Raw genomic sequence first — 18,305 nt, 5'->3', positions numbered from 1 at the left:
CTATGTAAATCTGGTATGTTAAACTGATTTTTTTCTTTTTTAATATACAGTATATATTTGCTCTGACAAGCAAACCAGCATACAAGCTGATAAAACATTTTTAACAGTAGTGGGCAGCAGTATAAAATGCTCTTACTGAGTTAAAGCACACATGGTCTTATTGAATTATTCTAGCCAAATTTGATCATATGTGATCAAACTTACCGTATGTAATTTCCCAGGCCACAACACTGCAGCTCTACAACATTCATTTATTTTTGTGGTCATTTATACCAGTCATTTGTTAAGCTTATTGTTTGTTTTTGTTAATTCCTGTATATTTAGGAAACTTTTGTTTGCAAAGGACCAAGCTGTTGCTCTCAAATGCTCTCAAAATACCCCAAAATATATATATAATAGACATTATATATATACAGTTTAGCCGATTTGTTACACAGTAATGGTTTACTGGGCAAACAGAAATTTTCTTTCATATTTGGGAATGGCACAATTTTAGATAAACAGCAATTTGATGAGGATCTACTTCTTGGTGCTTTTTATAAAACCTCAGTTTATTGCCAGGAATAGATTATTACATTACAGTATAATCCTGGCTTGTTCAGCCTCAAATCCACTTTAAATCAGTAAGACATGTACATTTACTATAAAATATACCCTGTATTCATTGATAGTGCAAACTGCAAGGTTTAGATACTGTACTTTGTTCATTTTTGTATCTGTTTAGTATTTTTCAACTTATTAATATTTGTTTTTCTGCAAGTACTGATCATTGTTTTTATAGGCATCCTTGTCATTTTTATGTGTACGCCTTAATTTTATCATCGCTGAAAGACCGGTTTCTTTCTCTTTCTCCCTTCCATGTCGATGTTTTTCAATATTCGGTTTTCTTAAGCCTTTTTTCCGCATGGAACACAGTAACCGTTATTACCTGTTAACATGTATTACGTAAGACATTGTTATGTATGTTCTGAAATAATTAACATTTTCCTTCGTCTTGCGTTGTGGTTCCATATGAAGATTTTGTTTAATATGCACAGACAAGACTGATAGGTGAATTAAGAAAATATCAATGTCAAGAACACTTTGTATCTCTATCTTGTTTATTAAATTCAGACTGTTATACCTGAGCCTTTGTATTTTTTTTTTAAATGCACTGGAGTCAGAAGAGTGAATACTGTAAACACTGGGCACACCACATTTGATATGGATACAATATTGATACAATTCTGCAGAGTTGCTTTCAAAGTTTGCAAGTAACAGATTAATTTCCACTGCATCAGACTGAAGCTTGAATCCTTTTGTCGTTAAATCTAAGTCCTTACTTTGATGGCAATTGCAAATTATGTTTTTAGGGACTCTTTGTGTTAACTACTTCTAAAGCATTTAATAATCTTAGCTAATGTTAATTTCAACATTTACTGAACCATTATTAAAATCAAAAGTTGTATTTGTTAATATAATTTAATTGACCTGAGCTAACGTTAACTAACAATAATACATACTGACACAAATGTAGTGCCCTTTATTAATGTTATTTAATGCATTAATTAAAGTTTGCTAAGAGTTTATTGTAAAGTGTTACCCAAAACTCAATATTAGATTTTATTAATTTTGTTAGTAAAATTATGCATGAAAATATCTGTATTTAGGTAATGTCATCACCTAAACACCTATTTTGGGATATTTTTGTTAGTACGTATTAAGTAATTCAAATTGACTGAAGCAATCAAACAGGCATCTTGAAAATAAGTTTATTAAGAAAATACATGCTTTGTGTAGCGTGTACACTGATGTCTTCCGCAATTTAAATGACATGAGCCCTATGTTAATATTTTGTGAAAGTTGCATCCTAATATCGAATAGCAGCAGGACACAATGTACAATGCTCTCATAATGTACAGGCACAACTACAGGATCCTGATCCTTTTGCCACAGTTCAAAACAAAGGCTCCTCACTGCAGAGCCAATGGGTGGAGTTTGACGTCAACTCCTCCTCTCTGGACACAATGGGTGGAGCTTGACAGTCTAGCCACACCCTACCCCTAAACAGAAATAAGACAAGCTCCACCCATTAGGTCTATAGATGTGGAGCTGGATGTCATTTGGCTCTGCAATAAGCACCACTTGGTTCAAAGTGATACAACAGTTCTCCTCTGTCAGATGACTTTGCTCCCAGATCACAGGTCATTCAGTCTCTGAGGACTATGTACAAAACACAAAGGGAGTGCAAAAATTTATTTTTTTAAAATCTATAAAACTCCCATTTCACCCCATTCCATAAGTAAACAACAATCCAGTAAGGCTGATAACGCTACCATGTCTGTTTTCTTGTCAGTAGCCAAATCTTGTTTTCAGTGTAATTTAATACCAGCAGACCAAACTTTTTCCATGATAAATTATTCATCACAACTACATTGCTTACATTAGTACTTAAAAGCATATACTACACATAAGGTCTAAATAAATATTTTGACATTTCATGGCTGTGGTTTCTTTCCTCTCAATGGAAAAAAATATATAGTGAATGTGTGAAATACAATCATACTAAATAATCTAAAAAAAAAAATCTGGGCAACGACACAGATGATGAACTATCCACTGAAAAGATGATATATAGCCAGCAAGCTTTTATAGCATTTGTCTTTACAAAGTGAATTAAACTCATGTGAATTGTCTCACAAATGTACACTACCATTCAAAAGGTTGGTAAGATAATTTTAATACTTTTTTTTAAAGTCTCTTAAGGCCAATTTACACTGCACCGTCAGATGCAGACAACCGACCGTGTAATGTATGCCATTTCAAGACCCAACAAACGCTAATTCAACATGTTCAAACCGAGGAAAACAAGCGCAGACAGAGGACAACAGATGCCGACTGGGGGTAACACACTGATCTGACAAAACCCGATGAACACGGCTGCTGCTGTATGTTACTGTTACCTTTGATCAATTTCATGCATCCTTGCTGAATAAAATTATTAATTTCTTTAAAATTAAAAAAAAAAAATCTTACTGACCCCAAACCTTTGAACAATAGTGTACATGCTTTTATCTACAAAGAGTGTAGTAATCTCAGCTCCATGTAACATTTTACCAGGTTTGTTCACTCAAAAGCAGCACAGAAAATGAGAAAAGGTCAACTGACACATGCAAGGGTTGCAAGATATGTATCAGGTGGCATTTACACCAAATCGCACTAAAATATACAAACACTTGATTTCAAATACTTACCGCTTATCCAAAGGCAATAGTGCATTTCAGTTGTAAACACCTGTAGATTGTACCATTTGAACGTCAAATCAATAGTGCTTTAAGTGCTTCTCCATAGTCGTACCATTATAGGGTAAATGTATAAAAAAATACATATGGCATCTTATAGATGTGACAAGGCTACTGACCATAACATCCAATGAAGTGTAATGTTTGTGGATGATATAAAATCTCAGGCCTTCTAGACTGACTCTAGGTGAGTCACAAAGGCAATGCAACAGAATTCAACCCAGGTGATATGAGCCTGAGCAATAATCCAGCTCTTCACATTCGCTTTTAGTGTTAGGAAATTAATTGAAGAGAAAACATGACATAGACCGTCACAGTGCCACAAAAACACTATTTGTCTGCGTTTTACCCATCTACAGTTCAATTATTTTTAAGCCTTGACTGCTCCAGTGACTTTTCAGATTGGCAAGCCTTGTAATGGCATTTCACAAGTCATTGTAACTCCCTCAGGCCTCATCGCTTGTGACACTGAGACTCTCTTCCTGCTCTAACCTGCTGTTGGGAGCCACAGGTGAGGTCACGTTCAGGTAGCCTATCTCAGTGGACTGTGAAACGGGCACAGACGAGGAGATCTCCAGGCTCTTCACTCCAGACTCACCCACTTTGACTTTGCGAATGGCATCCAATATTCCCCATGAGTCACAGAGCCCAGGCTGGGGACTACAGCAAGATGCAATGTAAAATGTCACAATTTGGTTACTGAGACTGAAAAATAATCCCATAATGTACTGCAGCCCCATCAGAAAAATAATTCCAAAATGGCAGACGAGGCAAGATTATACACTACAGTTCAAAAGTTTGGGGTCAGTAAGATGTTTCTGAAAGAAGTCTCTTATGCTCACCAAGGCTAAATTTATTTGAGCAAAAATACAGTAAAAAGGTAATATTCTGTTTAAGTATTACAATCTAAAATTACTGTTTTTTTTAGGTATTTTATATCCTGTATATATTACTGTAATGACAAAAGCTGAATTTTCAGCAGCCAGTCTTCAGTGTCACATGATTCTTCAGAAATCATTCTAATATATTGATATCTTATTATCAACGTTGAAAACAGTTGTGCTGTTTAAAATAACGTGACACATTTTTTCAGGATTCTTTAATGAATAGAACGTTTTAAAAAAGCATTTGTTTGAAATAAAAATATTTTGTATCATTGTAAAATGAAAGTAAAAATCATTACTGTCACTTTTGACCAACTGAATGCATCCATGCTGAATTAAAGTATTAATTTCTTTAAAAAAAAAAAATCTTACAGACCCCAAACTTGTGTATAGTGAATACTTACATTAAGTAATAGTGTTCGTAATAGTGAAATTGACATTATATAACCCCAAATTTTGTGTAGTATGTATTTTTGATTGGACTAGATTTTGGAACAGAAATACTGAGTAAGTTGGAAGACAGAAAAATTTATATTTCTGAATTATACCTTGGAGTTGATGTCAGCAGCTGGCCATCAGGATGAGATCCAGAAGGAAACATTTTCTTGACCTCCTAAGACAGAAACACACACAAAATTGTAACATCAGTACAATCAATAATTTTAAATGTTTATTTAAATACTAATAAAAAGAACAACTGCTAAATAAACGTGTACCTCAACAGTACACAGCGACTGAAGGTTTCTCAATGCGCGATCTAAAATTCCTATCTGATTGGCCAGTGTTAGAGTTTTTTCTTGCAGCTGTTTGTTTTCCATCACCAGGAATTTAACTCTAAGAGAGTACAGGACAAAGAGATAGTTAGCATGCTTCTGTGCTTTCCTGATAGATGTGGAAGAGGCCATGAGATCTTTACCTCTGCTGGATGGTAGTGGCGGTCCTTAATCCATTGTTTCCCATCTCCTCAGCTTCACTTATTCGCTGCAGAAGTTCTCGCCTCTCCAGGAGGAGCTGGTCGTTTTCTTCTGTTACAATCCTAATCCAGTCCTTCTCCTGCTCATAGTGTAATACACTCAAGACGAAGTGCAAGTTACGCATGTAGTGTTAAAGGTCAGATAAGAAAACACTCACTTTCTCTGAGAGACTTGTCGCAAGAGCCAGATCGTTCTCTAACTGCTGGATCCTGTGCTCATGTTGGGTGACTGTCTTCATGAAGATCTGTTTAGCACTGCGCAACTTGGTTTTGTGCTGAGACTGTTTCTCGTTGTATCTCCTGCAGAACATGAGTTTCGCCATTTCATATTAACACACTGCATTTAATATTTGTACTTTTAATCTAGTGAAATCTCTCAACTCTGACTGCCCAAAATCTCCAAACTGGCTCTGGCTTTCTTTAACTAGCACTGACTCCTCCAGACTACAAATCAGGGCAAAAATCTAAATAAAAGTCATGTAGCGTATTCCAGCCTTTAGACTACAATGTTCACTCAGTAAAGAATGATACCTGATGTTAGTGTCAAGCTGCTGAATGACCAGCTTCAGTTCCTCCTGCAGTCTCTCAGACTCATGCTGGGAAGACAGCAGCTGTTCTTCCAGCCTGTGGCAGCTCTTCTGACTGCTTCTCTGCTGCAGGACACATTGGTAGTTCATGGTCAGGAGCTCCACTGACCCATAATTTCATCAGAATTCAGATTCAGTTGAGACCCCACAAACCTCTTCTCTAGCTGTGTTAAGTTCACTCTCCAGCACCTGCAGCCGCATCTCCAGCTCCTGTGTGCGGTGAGACATCTCCGAGTTGCTGCGTGTCAGAGTTGCCTCCTTCGCCCGCAATGAGCGCACCTGCTGCTGGAGTTCCTCATCTTTCTGCTGAAGTAATTTCCTGTCAGAAAACACAAAGTCATCTTAAAGTCCACTACAAGTATATTGGCTTGCGATTAGTGTTAATTTAGTTCATTTTTGTTATTTTTATGATGAAAAATATCTGTTGACAACTTTTTTCCCATGATCAAGATGAGACGAAGACGAGGTGACACGGACAATATTAAACACTGTATCAACATGCAATATAATTGACGAAAAAAGACGAGACTAAAATGTAGTTAAAAAATATAAACTCTCTAAACGCAAAATCTTTATACTTTCTCAAACAAAACAAAAAAGAAAAAGTATAGACCTCCAAGAATTTTCATGTTTGGGTTTGCCAGAGTTTAAATCCCCAATCAGAGATTTGCTCTTAAAAAAACAAGATTTTCTGCCCTGTGTTTTAAATCATCTTCACAACCTGGCAACCATGAGCACACATTCTCTCTACACTGCAGAAAAAGTCCAGATGACCTGAAAAAATGGATAAACATGCATGTTGGAGTTTAGTGATATACACTGAGATATTATGCTCAAATTGAAGTGTAATACAAAACATCAATATAATTTTTGGGATTTCATTGATTTAATCTATTGGAATTAATATTAGGCATTTCACTGTTTTAGCTTTTGACTTTTACCAGTTTTGATAATGTAGAGAGTGTGTTCATTTATATGACAATTTAACTAAATGAGGTAAAATAACCTTATATAAAACTGATTTCTATATTTCTAATATTACAAGAACTGCAGCTATTTTGTGTGTATTTGTTTAACCACTATGCAGCATGACTATAATATGACAATTTTTCATTGACTAAAACTCCTAGACTTTTTCCAGACTCAACTAAAACTTGACTAAAGATGATAATAACTAAAAAGAACATTTGACAGGACTAAATTAAAAAACACCTGCCAAAATGAGCACTAATTGTGACGCAGTGACCTGTCGAACCTCTGTAGTTGCTCCTCTTGCAGTCGGGCTCTGAGGGCAGACAGGTTATCAGACAAATCTCTGGTGTCTCTCTCCAGTTTGCTGGTCTCTCCCGCTCTGGCCTCCTCTAGACGCAGCTGATGCAGTGTGTTCTTCAGTTGTTGCTGCAGTTCTACAACCTGCAAAGATGTTAAAGTAACATGTTCTTCATAACTGCTATACTACTGAAGAATTTCAATCTGCTCTAAACACACACCTTCTTGTCAGCAGCAATCACACGTGCTCTCTCGGAATTAAGCTCCTCCATCAAGCTGCTGTTAGTCTGTCGGTTCTGAGCGCTTCTGGCCACCTCCAGCTCCAGATCTCTGACCCTCTGCTGGAGTCTCTCCAGCTCTGCCACATGTCCTGCTGCGCTCCCCTCCAGCTGGGCTACTTTGGCCTGGGCCTGCTTCAGCTCCGCACACAGCTATCAGGAGCAGAAACATAAGGTTTCCGAGCATTAAAATCAACAGAACAACATTCATACATTTTAAGTGTAACTTAAGGGTCCAAATACTTTCTGGCACCCGGCACAAGTGTTTTTTTTTTTTAACCTTGATCTTCTCCTGGTCTAGGAGTGCACTGTGTCTCTTAAGGTCTAGATTTTTCTCTCTCTCATAGCGCAGCTCTCTCTCAGCAGAAGTGAAGAGATGCTGGGTTCTCTGCAGGTCCTGTCTCAACTGTTTGTTCTCCTCTCCCTTCTGTTGGAGCAGTGAGTCTTGAGCCTGTGGACAATCACATAATGGCCACGTTATATATGACAAACAGGGAGAACATTAAAAAACAATTGTGTTATAATCAAATTAATAAAATTAAGAATGTTTTGTGCATGAATAAAAGTAAAAATGAATGTGAATATGTTTGTGTGGGTGTATGAGTGACTGGAGAGCAGAGCTGACCTTAGCCCTGGCCTGTGCTTCACTGATCTGGGCCTGCAGGGCCAGCTGTCTCTCCTCCTCCAGGGTGGAGTGTAGCTTACTCATCTCTGACTTCACACAGGCCAGCTAGAGGAGCAGCACATAACATCAAACAGCTTACACATGATTCCAAGCAAACAGCCCAATACCCCATTTACACAACAAAAGTTTGGGGTCAGCAATTGGTTGTTGGGGTCAGCAATTGGTGGTGGTTGAGGAGAGACCCCCCCACCACACCACATGATTGTAAAGCGCTTTGGGTATACAGCAATACACAATAAAGCGCTATATAAATGCATCATTAATTCATTAATTCAATTACATTTTTTGTCCTTTTTAAGTTGACTTTTAAAAATAACTGCTTTACATCAGTAAAATATAAATGAAATCTGAAATCTGTCATTATTCTACATCTGAAATCTTACAGTTATTAATATATGTGCAGAAATCCTTTAAAAATCTCTAATTTGATGAATGTAATATACGTGATAGAACGTAAATGTAAAAGACAGAAAATATAATTTTATTTTTGTTTATGTGAAGTGTATGCAATGTTTATTTAACTTTAAAAAATGTCAACATTAAGTTGATACATGAATTTACATTAGATTAAAAACATTAAAAACAAAATGAGAAAAAATAATGACTTTGCCTCCTCATTTCAGAACATGTATTAGACAAAAACGAGAACCAGAACAAAGACAAATTAAATTGATCAAAAGAAACAGTAAATACATTTATAATGTTACAAAAGATTTCTATTTTAAATAAATGCTGTTGTTTTTAACTTTCTATTTTGTAATGTATGTACAAAAACAGTTTCCACAAAAATATTAAGCAACACAATTGATTTCAATATTGATAAGGAGAAATGTTTCTTGATCACCAAATCAGCATTTTAGAATGATTTCTGAAGAATCAAGTGACACTGAAGACTGGAGTAATGATGCTGAAAATTCAGCTTTGCCATCACAGAAAAAAAAATCACGTTTTAAAAAATATTTTACTGTATTTTTTATCAAATTAATGCAGCCTTGGTGATCTTAAGAGACTCTTTTCAAAAATATTAAAATAAATCTTAACCACAAACTATTGAACAGTAATGTAAAAAGTATTCAGGAACGTGGTCATTTAGATATAATGGTATTTCACCAGCCTAGATCTTTAAAATATCAGGCTACACTGCCCCTAAAAATCCACAGGGCCAACCATGCATAATTGAAGAAACACCTTATAAAGGAATCCTACCTGACAAAGCCCATCATCCTCTGCAGCGGGCTTGTGGTTGGCCGTGTGCTCCTGTGATGCTTTGGGTATCTGCTCTCTAGCATACTGGAGCTGCTGTTTCACATGCAGGAGCTCCAGACTGAGTCTCTCCCTCTCACCGTCAGTCTCAAGCCTCTTGTGGGCTTTCTCACTGAGCTCCTTCTGTAGCTGCATCACATGCCCACGCTTCTCCATCAGCTCATCCCTAACACATAGACACGGAACATCTTACGACATGCTTTCTACAGAGACAAGGAGCTTCTATTGAAGATGGGATAATGTCAGCTACATTGAACAAAAAACACTGTCATACAGAGACGAAAAAGCAGGAAAATAGTGATGCATCTGTGAAAGGGTGTCTTACCTTAGAGCGTTGTGCTCCTTCTCCAGTCGAGTCAGTTCTGTTCTCAGCTTGTCCACCATAGAATTAAGCTCTGCCACCTGTCCCCTGCTGTCTCTCAGGTCCTCTTCGGCCCGGCTGTTCTCTGTCTGAAGTGTCAGGTTGTCCTGGAGTCGTGTCTGAGCACGCTCCAACTGGGCCACCTGCAGAGTACAAACATAGCCTCAGTGAGTATTTGCAAGCTACAGGAAGTATATCTCAGCATCCTAACAACAAATGGATTGCATTCTTTGCGATATAACCCTATAATTTAATGACCTTAATTTTTATTACCTTCTCTTCCAAAATTCCTTTTTCTCCTTTAATCTGTGTGAGGTTCTTGTTAAGTGTCTTCCCTTGTCGACATTCTACCTCTAGTCTCTGGACCTCCACACGTAATTTCTTCAGCTCCTCATGGTCTCTTTGCATGACCTGTCCTCAAAATAACCATGTGGCATTTATGGTTTCAGATCACTTTATTATAATTCTACTAAACAAATTCATAGTGCAATATGAATATCTTTCCAGGACTTTTAAATGTCTATTTTATGATTAGTCATGTGTGACAATGACATTACCTCTTTTTCCGTTTTGAGAGCAGCTTTGGCTACAGACAGATCCACCTCCAGCTGTTTCCTCCAACCTTTTTCTTCAGCAAGTCGACCCTCAAGGAACTTAAGTCTTTCTTGAACACTCTCGCTAAGCTTTGGATTAAAAGATCATGAAAATATCATTTCTCCTACCACAAAATCAGAGGGTACAAATAAGGGGCTTTTTCACATTGTCTTAACCTTTACCTCAGACTTAGTCCCACGAACCTGATCTTCATTTTTCTTCTCAGGTTTCTTACTATTTTTCTTACTCAGTTCTTCCTCAATACTTTTAATCTAGAACCAAAATCAGAGTCACTGTCAACATTCAGGTGGTTACTTATCAAGTTCAGCCCCACGTCGATGGCTAAAAACACACCTTTCTCTGTAACCCCTCTATCACACACTCATGACGTTCCCGCTCCTCTTTCACTGTGTTCTGCGCCTCTCCCAGCAGCGCCTCCAGCTCTTCATTGCGCTCCACCAGCTCCTCGTGTTCCCGCTGCTGCTTCTGCAACCTCCTCTCCAGCTCTCGCAGACGGCTGTCCTTATCTTCAGACTCTCTCCGACACCTGCTGACACACAACTGCCATATCAGCATCTTTAAATCAATGGCATGTACAACTTTAAGTGGGATAAAAGAAGACAAAGCTTCACCTTTTGTGGAGTATCTCATCCTCTGCATTCAGTGATGGATCAGGATTGACGTTATTCCCGACACCCTGACAAAAAAAAAACATCTGTAAAGTGCTCTCAGATGAAACTATACAAATATTAAAATACTTGTGTATATAATATATGCATATGCAAATATATAACCCTTTAGGAGAAGATTTTAATAGTGTGTATTGTATATGTACCTGTGTAGAATTAATTTTATTGTGCTCTAATGTCACTTTGATCCCTTGATCTGAGTGCAGCTTTGATTGTTCAACCTGTGGCACACCCAAAATGGCAAATTATATAATTTCTCTGTTTGCAAATAAGACTGCTTTGAAATAAAAGAATGCTTTGCTATCTGATAGGTAGTGGCAGTTAAAAAAAATTATTCTTGCCAGTTTAAGAAGAGTCCTCCTCTCTGTGTCCAAGGAGCGAACTCTATCCCTTAGAACACAAATGTCACTATCCAATCTTTCATTGCGTTCCTTGGCCTTCTGCAGCTCCACCATATCTGTCCAACATGTGGATTACAACCAGAACACATCATTTGAAATGTTTTTTATGTTTTGTCTGGTTTGTTCTGTCTTTATTTACAGCTCTTTGTCTACACTGTAATTTTTTTAAGTGTTTTATAAATAAACTTGAATATAGTCATAAACCATGACCAAATGTGAGAAGTTTTTAAAGAGACACGTGATATCTTGCTGCAGTATCAGACACAATCTCACCACACTGTTTAAGCTTGTCCACTTCCTGTTTCAACTGCTCAACTTCCTCCCCAGTTTTCTGCAGGTCAGGTACTGAAATTCAAATTTTTTTTTGAGTTTACATTATGCGCTAAGGCAAAATTGCAAACAAATATTTAAAACTAGATTTTTACATTTTTTAAAGATGACATAAGTGATGCTTGGTCATGTAAACGGTGAAAATAGCTAGTCTAGTTGCATATAAAAACATAATAATTACTAGAGATGCACAACATAATGGAAACATATTGGTTGTTTTTTAATTTATTGCCATCAGTTAATATTCAATATTTAACTGTTCATACTTATCACTTATATTTTCACATTCAGATTATATTACCATTACTGTCATCTAACACTCATTTAAAAGTTAATCTTTAAAAAGAATTAACACAAATGCAATCTTTAGCAAATCTCAAAATGAATATCCACTTTTCTTACAGCACATTATAATGGTTTGATCCCTAAATTCATATGTAGCAATTACAAAGTAATCTGATTTTAATTTTTAAAATTTTAATTTTTATTGTTTTTTTATTTAAACTACTGTTCAAACATTTGGGGTCAGTTTTGAAAGAAATTAGTAATTTCATATAGCAAGGACACATTCAATTGATCAAAAATGACAGTAAAGAGGTGTAATGTTACAAAAGATTTCTATTCCAAATAAAAGCTTTTGAACTTTCTATTCAAAGAATCCTAAAAAATAAAAAAATGTAGTGTCTATCAATAACACTGCCTTCAATATTAATAATAATAATAATAATAAAAGTTGATCACCAAATCAGCATATTAGAATGATTTCTGAAGGATCATGTGACACTGAAGACTGAAGTAATTGCTGCTGAAAATTCAGCTTTGTCATCACAGGTATAAATTTAATTAAAAAAAAATACTCAAATAGAAAACAGTAATTTCATATTGTAATAATACTTCACAATGTTACTGTTTTACTGTATTTTAGATCAAATAAATGCATCCTTTGTGAGCATAAGCTACTTCAAAAAATATATACATACAATATCATTCATTCAATACTTCATAGAAGTATATTATAGAATTTTCAATATCAGTAATTTATCATTTATCAGCCATAACATGAAAATAATTCTCATCAGCTTATCGATACTATCACAGCATCATTAATAATTACCGTTAGGGCTTTTTTAAGCTGAATGCTGAATTTACTTACCACACACGTTTTGGACCTTACGAGCGAGATCTAGTTCATCCGTCAGGTGGCGAATCTCTTTATGTGCCATAGCAAGACGACTCGATGCCTCTTCCAGATCCCTCTCCAGCCTCTGGCACACTGTGCATTCTCTATTGAACTCTTCACTGTGGTCCTACAGAGGACAGAGCTTTCAGTGAGACGTAAACCCGGTTTTACTCGGTGGATAAGCAAGGAGCATGTCAGCATCCATGCGTTTTTAACATGCATGAGCCACAGGTGAAGCTGAACGTGGATCATGTTCCAGTGTGAACAGAGTTTAATATGCACCTGCTCCCTTATAACCATCAGAGACAACTATACTAACACTGGTTAGTAACCACCCTGAATCAAAGGATCCATAGTGATGTTAGGGTCCAGAGTGAAAGTAAGAGGAGTTAATGTGATCATGCTAAGCTCAGAATGTGAGAGGATATTGTTATTCTCTGCATTGTGTACAACCAAGGCATGCATTATTTCATGAGGTGACCACGGAGCTGCCCTAATCTGCTTTAAGTGGATCATCCTCTCAAGGACAATACAGAAAGGTTCCACCTCTCTTGATTTACACTTCTGTCATGCCTTTTTTATGAGTCCAATCGAAACGTACAGGAAGGTTCTGTGCTCTTAGTGTAGCCTTGCGCACACCAAAGAACTTCCTCCAAGGACTCTGAACTGATGATTCCTGTCCATTTAGGGAGGGACAAAGAATCAGGAAAAATTATGATGCAGAACATATTAAGAGATGGACAATGAAAAACTTAAATATAGATAAATGGGATTTGACTTCAGCACGCTGCTTTCGAAGTTGCTTCCTGTTCATGAGACACTCTGAGATCTTCTCACCTTATTCATGTTTTCCTTTTGCTGCCTGAGTTCCTCTTCCAATGTGTGACGCATATGATCCAGCTCTTCCTGATTTCCATAAGAGAGGAGATATTAAAAAGACCATAAAACTAATGAGCCACAACTGAGGTATTACTATTAAGAGAAGGCTCCACATTTTTTAACACATATATTTCATATTCAATATTATCATGTTAATATGTACATTTTATGCATTTGGCAGATGCTTTAATCCAAAGTGCATTCAAGGTATAGATTATCAGTAGGGGAATGTTGCTATAGGCACAGCATTTTCTGTGTAAATAAAATTTAGATATTATAACGGTCTACCTGTTGACCTATAACTTTATGAAAACTATTACTGAAATGAGGTTGTATTTCTCATAGTACCTGAAGATGCACCTCTCTGAGGTTGCCGGTGAGGGTCTGGGTGTCAAGTTTTCTTTCCACAGCCTCCAGTCTCTCCATCAGAGTGACTCTCTCCACCAGCAGATAGGCCACCTGCTCACTGGCACTGCTCTGGCTGATCTCTGCTAGACCCTCCTGCTCCAGCATCTCCACCACCTCCTTACACTGGGAGTCTGACACATAAAACATGAATAAAGACCACTTCCTAGACTATAAGGACATTGTGCAGAATGCAAGAGCTATGTTCTGCACTGAATACTAGTGTACTACTTACTATATACAGTGTAGTATGCACTAAATACTGCAAACAATTTTTTATCACCTCAGAAAGGTATTTTGCATTTTTAATCCAATTCTGTATATAAATTGTTATTTTTAAATAAAATTTAATTGAAAAAAAGTTAATTGAAATAAAGCTCAAATAAAAAAAATGTTAAAAATACAATGAAAAACTTAAACTTAAATGAAAATGAGAAATGTTGCCTTGGCAACTAACTGAAATAAAGTAAGTTCAAAGGCCTGTTCCCGACAAAATGTTAACTATAACGATAACGATAACTATAATAACCATTCTAATTCTGGAGAGAATAGGGAAGTGCACACCACAACTATAAAGATAATGACACAAAGGAACAACTTTTTTTTTTTCCAGCTGATGAACATCAAAAACATTCACAGCCAATCAGAATCCACAGATTTTAAAGAGCTTAAGCATTTAAAGCAACAGACAACATTACAGCAGCATGTTAAATATTCAGAACATTAATGTCTGTTGGTGTAGACACCAATATTCTGTAGTTATTGTTATAGTTATCTTTATAGTTATTGTTCTTGGTGTGAACAGGCCTTGTTGAATTTGAAGTACTAAAAAAAACTAAAACTGAAATAAAAATAAATAAATAGAAATATAAAAGACTAAATGAGAAAATATAAATGTGAAAAAAATTATAAAAATGACAAAAGAACTTAAAATTATTAAAACAAACTTAAGTTGAAATGAAAATATAAAAATAAAAAACACTATAATAGTATGTAAATAATATTAAAATAACACTGGTAAAAACACTTTAAGTCTTGGTTGTCAGATCAAGAAAATTATGGCTGATATTACTTCCAGGTCCAGGTCCAGCCAAGCACATTGCATTGTGGGATGCAGTATTCTACACAGCATGCTCTATAATATACTGTACATTTGACAGATGTAGTAGCTGATCTATGAGTTCTATGCATACAGAATATTTACATACTGTGCACACTGCAGAATGCTGTATGCATACTTATATTTAGTACACAAGTATGCACAATGTGGAAACAGTATGAGTAGCATGCAACCAAACTACTCACTGACCAAACTTAGACCACAACCTATTTTTTTATAAGTATGTTAAAACTCACCCTGTTGGTGTTTCATTAGAGCGAGCTCAGCACGGAGCTGTTCGCTGTCCCGTTCGTACTCTGCTGTAAGAGATTCCCGCTCCTCCAGCATGTTTCTAATATGCTCCACGTAATTTTCCACCTTGAAAAAACCCATCAAACAACCACACAGCACAGCAGAAGCATTAGCTACAGAAGCAGTTTGTTTTAGTCAAGAAACAGTGTCGTCATGTTACAGTGCTGATGAGGCAGACCATCATTAGCTATTCTTTAGGGTGGGTGGATCATCTGCTGGCTCACCTCTCTCATCTCGCTGGCCTGCTGTGTGCGTAAAGTCTGCAGGTCTTCAGTGGCTGCGCTCAGGCTGCCCTCACTGTGCTGGAGCAAACGCCACAGGTGCAGCTCACGCTCCTCTACTGAAGCCTCAGGGGACACACCGTCCCTCTGCAAGTGGAGGGTGAGCTCGTCCAACTCCTTCTCCTTAGGACGAAACAAAACAATGAGCCTTCTTTTTTCTTGATGAGGCCTAGGTTACCCGACACCGTCTTCAGCACTCTGTCACCCTGTCAACAGCACGTCTAATTGCTTGGCGTTAAGTATAACTCAAAAGGTGCCTAATATCTCACTATACTGTCTCATTAAGCAGTGTTTCGTAAATGTGGGGTCAGGACCCACTAGGAGGCCTTTAAACTTTTAAAGGTGCTGCAAAATGTTTTAGAATGATTCTAAAGAAATTCAATTTTATTAACATTTGTATTCTGCATATAGATCAGCAGTTCTCAACCACTGCAAACCTCAGCAAACTACCAAGGGGACCACAAGATGCTTACGGTGATTTAAAATGAGACAAAACAAGATTTTAAATAAGATAAAACAACTGTAAATCAAGATGAAAGCTGGCATTCTATTTTTGTTGTTATCATTTTTGATTGTTATCATTTTGTATTTTTAATATAATTTAAAATAATTTGAATTTATAGTCATTTTATATCAAGTGTAATTAAAAAACAAGCAGCTTTATTATTACAGCAGAGCCTACATGGGTGGCCTTCGAATATTATCATGGACAAATGGGGGCCTAGTCAAAAAGTTGAAACTTTCTGTAACATCATTTAAGCAGAGATACAAGAAGAAATATTGTGTGTAGTAACTTGAGGTTACAAAAGATTGAGAATTACTGTCATAAAGTTATTTCATTAGATGCATTAATAAAGTACAGATTATTACACCTGTTGAAATGAAAAACACCAGCCCCTGTGTAGTGAAGCAACAAGTCTATTTTTGTCAAATTGTCCGACAAAATAATTACCATTACAAGCAAATTACATGATCTTCATGAACTAACCTTTAATGCATATGTCATATTTATAAATATAAAAAAGACGACACCATACCTCTCTTTTTTCCATGGCCGACTACAGCTCAACAGGAGTCCGTACATCACTTGCAAATTAGCCAAGAGTTTTTATGGGAACAAAGTTTAGATTGTGGTTTCCAGCATTTGCCTCCGCCCATGGCAGTCTCTGACCTAATCATCACTTTATTACAAAACAAGAAAAGCATAAAACACAACTCGCCGTGTTACAGAAGTCTGCATGCCTTTAAATTGAAGACAATACAGCTTAAGCAACAACCTTTATATACTAATAACACTGCAACTGTAACAAATGACATACACTTGATCTTCTGCATAATCCATTATCATCCGTCATCAAATGTTTCTATCACATATTCATAATTTATCTGCAGTCACGGGTGTATTTGACAAGAATAATGCTTCTTCGGGCTATACTAGATTTTTTTCTGCAATATAAAAAGTTTCATAACCTTAACACGATCCAGTCCGCTAACTTTGGCTAACGGGCTAGTTCGCAGGTATTATGCATGAGCTTCTTTTCATATCCAGCAGACGCCTGTTACAAATAAAACAAATTACCATTGTCGTTGTCCTTCAGAATCGATTTGAAACAGTTAATGATGTCTGTATGTTTGCAAATATTGATGCAACAGTAGAGTGTCGTATCTCCTGAGGCCTACCGAGTTTTTGTTGCAGCTGCTCGCAGTAGCTTGGACCGAGCGCCTAGGCAACGGGTTAAACCATTACGGACAAAGAGGGGGGAGAAGGCTGCGCTGAGAAGTTTGAGGTTTCACATCAGCCCAGCAGATGGCGGTGTTTGCTCTATAAATCAATAAGCCACCAAAAAGTAAAGCGTACATACAACACTGAATGACTGATCCGTTCAATTAATATTTTTGTTATATTAAAATAAAGTAATTTATACATTTTTATATCATTCATAATCATTAGCATAGATACACTACCGAGGGGAAAATTAAGATGTGTTCCAAGGCTGCATTTATTTGATTAAAAACAGTAAAAACTGTAATATTGTGATTTTTGTTTTTTTTTTCAATTTAAAGGAAATGTTTTCTATTTTAATGTATTTGAAAAAAGATAATTTATTACTGTGATGAAAAAGCTGAATTTGGCATTCTTCAGTGTCATTATAATAGGCCTATGCTAAAATTACATTTTAAAATATATCATTATAAAAAAAGTTATTTTAAATTTGTAATAATAATTCACAATATTACAGTTTTAACTATTTTTGATCCAATAAATGCAGCACTGGCGAGCATAAGGGACTTCTGTCATCTTAATCAATCAATCAATCAATCTATCTATCTATCTATCTATCTATCTATCTATCTATCTATCTATCTCAGGTCTGCAATAACATATTTCTTTAATGCAGTATCAGGGTGAACTGAAATAAGTGAACTGGAGTCATATGTATAAAATATTAAGTTATTAAAGTAAATTAAATGTGGGTGACACTACCTACAAATCCCTCAACGTCTACACTAAAGCAAACATTAAAAAGTTTTTTTTTTTTTTTTACATTTATAC

At 36.3% G+C, this 18,305-nt stretch overlaps 1 protein-coding gene across 3 annotated transcripts; it reads right to left on the bottom strand.

The window, feature by feature from the left end:
• Positions 1 to 2,988: 2,988 nt before the first annotated feature.
• On the bottom strand, positions 2,989 to 17,472 carry LOC107699607 (coiled-coil domain-containing protein 30-like). Of its 3 annotated transcripts, XM_016500920.1 has the most exons (30): positions 17,432 to 17,472; positions 17,222 to 17,307; positions 16,789 to 16,932; positions 15,695 to 15,874; positions 15,416 to 15,536; positions 14,003 to 14,193; positions 13,613 to 13,681; positions 13,377 to 13,451; positions 12,749 to 12,902; positions 11,539 to 11,610; positions 11,206 to 11,321; positions 11,011 to 11,085; positions 10,808 to 10,872; positions 10,530 to 10,722; positions 10,358 to 10,447; positions 10,139 to 10,264; positions 9,855 to 9,992; positions 9,546 to 9,724; positions 9,164 to 9,386; positions 7,898 to 8,002; positions 7,553 to 7,723; positions 7,216 to 7,425; positions 6,981 to 7,138; positions 5,879 to 6,044; positions 5,670 to 5,791; positions 5,297 to 5,438; positions 5,082 to 5,218; positions 4,882 to 4,999; positions 4,714 to 4,778; positions 2,989 to 3,941 (listed from the first exon to the last, which is right to left on the bottom strand). In XM_016500920.1, exons 3-30 carry the CDS (start codon positions 16,801 to 16,803, stop codon positions 3,728 to 3,730), a joined length of 3,690 nt encoding a protein of 1,229 aa, XP_016356406.1. In that variant the 5' UTR covers positions 16,804 to 16,932; positions 17,222 to 17,307; positions 17,432 to 17,472; the 3' UTR covers positions 2,989 to 3,727. The 3 variants fall into 3 exon arrangements, with proteins under 3 accessions (XP_016356406.1, XP_016356405.1, XP_016356407.1); XM_016500919.1 differs by having other exon boundaries at positions 16,789 to 17,463; XM_016500921.1 differs by lacking the exon at positions 13,377 to 13,451 and having other exon boundaries at positions 17,222 to 17,463.
• Between the last annotated feature and the right edge of the window lie 833 nt (positions 17,473 to 18,305).

The sequence above is a fragment of the Sinocyclocheilus anshuiensis genome, unplaced genomic scaffold (assembly GCF_001515605.1).
Source record: "Sinocyclocheilus anshuiensis isolate Anshui unplaced genomic scaffold, SAMN03320099.WGS_v1.1 scaffold879, whole genome shotgun sequence".
NCBI lineage: Eukaryota > Metazoa > Chordata > Actinopteri > Cypriniformes > Cyprinidae > Sinocyclocheilus > Sinocyclocheilus anshuiensis.
This window is presented reverse-complemented; position numbering and strand designations above follow the sequence as displayed.